Source organism: Etheostoma spectabile, chromosome 5, assembly GCF_008692095.1.
Source record: "Etheostoma spectabile isolate EspeVRDwgs_2016 chromosome 5, UIUC_Espe_1.0, whole genome shotgun sequence".
Taxonomy (NCBI): Eukaryota; Metazoa; Chordata; class Actinopteri; order Perciformes; family Percidae; genus Etheostoma; species Etheostoma spectabile.
Window position 1 is genome coordinate 3,091,021 of NC_045737.1, and position 3,522 is coordinate 3,094,542.

General features: G+C 44.2%; 1 protein-coding gene across 2 annotated transcripts in view; it reads left to right on the forward strand.

The window, feature by feature from the left end:
* The first annotated feature begins 375 nt into the window (after nucleotides 1-375).
* ccn1l2 (cellular communication network factor 1, like 2) overlaps nucleotides 376-3,522 on the forward strand; it is a 22,600-nt gene continuing 19,453 nt past the window's right edge. Inside the window, exons 1-4 of one of the 2 annotated variants that reach the window (XR_004332038.1) lie at nucleotides 376-609; nucleotides 766-1,171; nucleotides 1,324-1,537; nucleotides 2,418-2,780. Coding sequence is in view for 1 of the 2 variants with exons in the window: in XM_032516114.1 (XP_032372005.1) it covers nucleotides 1,103-1,171; nucleotides 1,324-1,537; nucleotides 2,418-2,780 (646 nt within the window). In the remaining variant the exon portion in view is untranslated. Of the gene's footprint in view, nucleotides 610-650; nucleotides 1,172-1,323; nucleotides 1,538-2,417; nucleotides 2,781-3,522 lie in introns of those variants that run through there. The other variant, XM_032516114.1, reaches the window with a different exon arrangement.

Genomic DNA, 3,522 nt, shown 5'->3' on the forward strand with positions numbered 1-3,522 from the left:
AATTATTATATATGTTCTTTTGTTGAATTTGGTTTTGACACACACATGTGTTACAAAATATTTTGTGTCCACAGTCTCAGTAGTATCTTTGTATGCATCATGTTTTTTAGGGAGCAAGGGAAGACTTTTAGCAGCCTTATGGAATGCACCAAATTACATTTCCCATGTTCATGACAGCGTGAGCCAACGCTTAATGTGAGGACCTTCCTGCTCTACAACAAAACATTTTTACTTGCCCCTGGGGTGACAATGGAAATGCAGAGTTTTTCCTACCAATCATGGGAACCCGAGGAAAGGCCTGTATTTCCTGGAATGCGGCCCATTCGGAAAGAGATGGAGGGAACACAGGATGTCCTGAGCACAGTGTCCTGCAGCACACTGCATTGGAGAGACCAGAGCCCGGCTGGTTGGCCAGAGCTGGTGAAAGAGTTGTTCACAGGGAATTTCTCCACATCACCACTTCCCCTGTTAAAGACTCCATGATGGAGTGGGATTCCCCACTCGCGTTTTCCATTACACCTGTCTTAAAATTGTTTTCTTTTTTCTTGCAAATATCTGTCAAATATCCCTGGGCATGTGTGAGGCTTATGGTCACCCTTAAAGCCTAAGGTACAATATATTTTGTATCACTCTTTACTATAGTATTTACCTATTATACATTTTGACACATTCTCCCTATGGTCACATGTCCACAATAACAGTGATTTGAAGATTTCTCTGACAATATTTCACACCCGCCACCGCCTCCCTCTGGACACTCTCCAGCCGTCTTGAGAGGAGTGTCAATGATATCACGGTGGGGGCGGGGGCATGTGTGTCTATAAGTACATGCACAACACAGGGAAACCTCTCTATGAATAGAGCTGAGCTGTGCTGACAACAAGATATTGTAGGCGAGCAAGCAAGAGCAGACGGGTGTACTTCTTGGTGCACAGACTCTGAACTGTGGATACATTTTTTATCCTGGAGCTGACAAACAAGACTTCTTTCTTCTAGGAACTTTGGATGGTCGATCAAACACAACGTTTTACCTCTACAATTCTTCATTCCTTTGGAAGGTTTTTAGAAGTTTGTCTCTTTTTGTTCATCTGCTGTAATCAAGATGCTTAGCATTGTTACTTTGCAGCAGATCATTTCCACCCTGTTTGTGCTCGGCAGTGCTACAGTGATGGTGAGTTGCTTGTTTGTAACAGTTCACTTTGTTTAGTCCTTATATTTAATATTGGATGAACTGTCATCCTATTTTTGGATTTTAAATGCTGATGAAATCCCAATCCACCCATTGTCACACATCCTAACCTGACCTCTGACCCTGTTCCTCAGGCAGAGAGGGAGTGCCCGGCGGAGTGCTCCTGCACCCCCTTGCCCAAGCCATGCCCGCAAGGTGTCAGCTGGGTGACCGACCACTGCGGCTGCTGTAAAGTTTGTGCTCGGCAGTTTAATGAGGACTGCAGCGCCACCGAACCTTGCGATCACATCAAGGGGCTACGCTGCCATCTGGGGGCTGGAGGAGACCCTGAGAGAGGACTGTGTCGAGGTGAGGCCAACAACCAGGCTGAGTGAAAGCCCACATTTTGTCCATATGTAGATGTTATAATAAAAAAACTCTACATTTTGTTTTTCTTTCTTTTTTCTTGTGCTATATTGCATAATTTCTTTAAGGCTCTAAAAATCTCCGAGAAAAGATACAAAATCACTCCTTAGTTAAACAGCTCACATCTCATGTCATGAGGAAGTAAAAATGAACTTCTTTTATAGGTCCACAGCCTCAAAGGTGTTCTGATCCCATCTGACTGGATTAGATTCTTGAAAGGAAGGAGAGGAGGAAAAACAATGGCCACCAGTTAACACAAGGCTAATAACCAGTGTTAACAAAAGATTACTTATTAAAGGAGCCCTCCAATGATTTCACATGTGAATATTTCCTTGAAGCCTTTAGAAACAGATATATAAGTTCTGGAGGAGGTCTTCAAAGTCAGAGAAAATAACCTTGCTGATACAAAACTTAACCAGAAAATCTGTGCCATAAACCAAAAGTGTTTTCAGGCCAGGGAGGGTCTAATAAAAGTTGTTAAAAATTATCGGAAGCGTAGGATCATTCTTTTAAAATACAAAATTGCAATTCAAAATTACTGCTGTACCCCTTTAAATTGTTCTTTAAACATGAAATCATGAAATAATCTTTTTTACTAAAGATATTTCTCTGTGTGCAGTTTGACTTTACAGGCTATGATGTGTTTGTGTACAAACGCAGGTTTTCCACTTTGTCCTATGTCTATGAAGGTCAAAGGTCTCTCTTCACAGCTGTGTTTCCTGTGTGTGCGTGTGTGTGTGTGCGTGTGTGTGTGTGTGTGTGTGTGTGTGTGTGTGTGTGCGTGTGTTTGTGTGTGTCTGTCCGTGTGTGTGTTTGTTGACAGCTGCGGCCCAGGGTTTGCCCTGCGAGTTTGGCGGGCGGGTGTACCAGCATGGCGAAGACTTCCAGCCCAACTGCCAGCACCAGTGCACCTGTATGGACAGGGTGGTGGGCTGCATGCCCCTCTGTCCTCACCAATTGCCACTGCCCGACTGGCGTTGCATGCGGCCCCGGCTGGCCAGGCCCGAGGGCGGCTGCTGTGAGGACTGGGTGTGTGATGACAGCAACCACATCAGTGAGGAGCCAGACGAGCTGACACACACCTCCCTGCCAGACAGCGAGCCCCTTCCCAACCACATCAGTGCCTTGTTTCATGCCCAGCCGCAGCCTCGGCACCCAGCTGCCACCGGAGGGGCCACGTTCAGAGGTAAACATCCCACTGTGTCCCAGCGGGGCTTTTCCTAATGCCTACCACCAACACCTAATATGGTCTGATGGAGATTTTCCATGTTGATGTGTAAAGGATGGGCTAAACTCAGCTTCACAATCTCTGAACACAAAATATTCCACAATATGATATGATACAATTGCATGGTTACGCAAATCCACAAAAACTAGTTTTGACCTATGTAGGTTAAAACTATTTTGAACTGGAATCTGAAATATATACATTTCTAATGTAATTTTAGATTGATGGTGTACAGTATCTGGTATTTCACATAATTACACGCAAATGCAAGTTACTGTTCTGTTAAGTCAAAAGCTAAATATCTCTCTGTAACCACTTCAAGATGGATTCCAAACCAGTCTATCGTCATCCTATTGGGACCTGTAGGGCCCTATCTTGCACCCGGCTTGGCGAATTGCTGTCTTGCGGCAGCAGAAAGTAATTGCGCCATTGACCACCAAAAACCTCTAAAGTCTATAGTGCAGCATTCAATTGTTATTTTAACAGTGCATTAGTAAAATGCACCTAGGCTTGTGCACAGCGCGCACACTATGCTTGTTACACACACAGGGAAGCGCAGCAGCACACACACATGCAGAAGATATAAATAAAAATATTACGGTGAAAATCCGCCATTATAATAGCAACGCGCCAAAGTACAAACACACCTGGCTTTTAAAGGCAATGGAAGATGAAACTCTGATTGGTTTATTGCATGTTA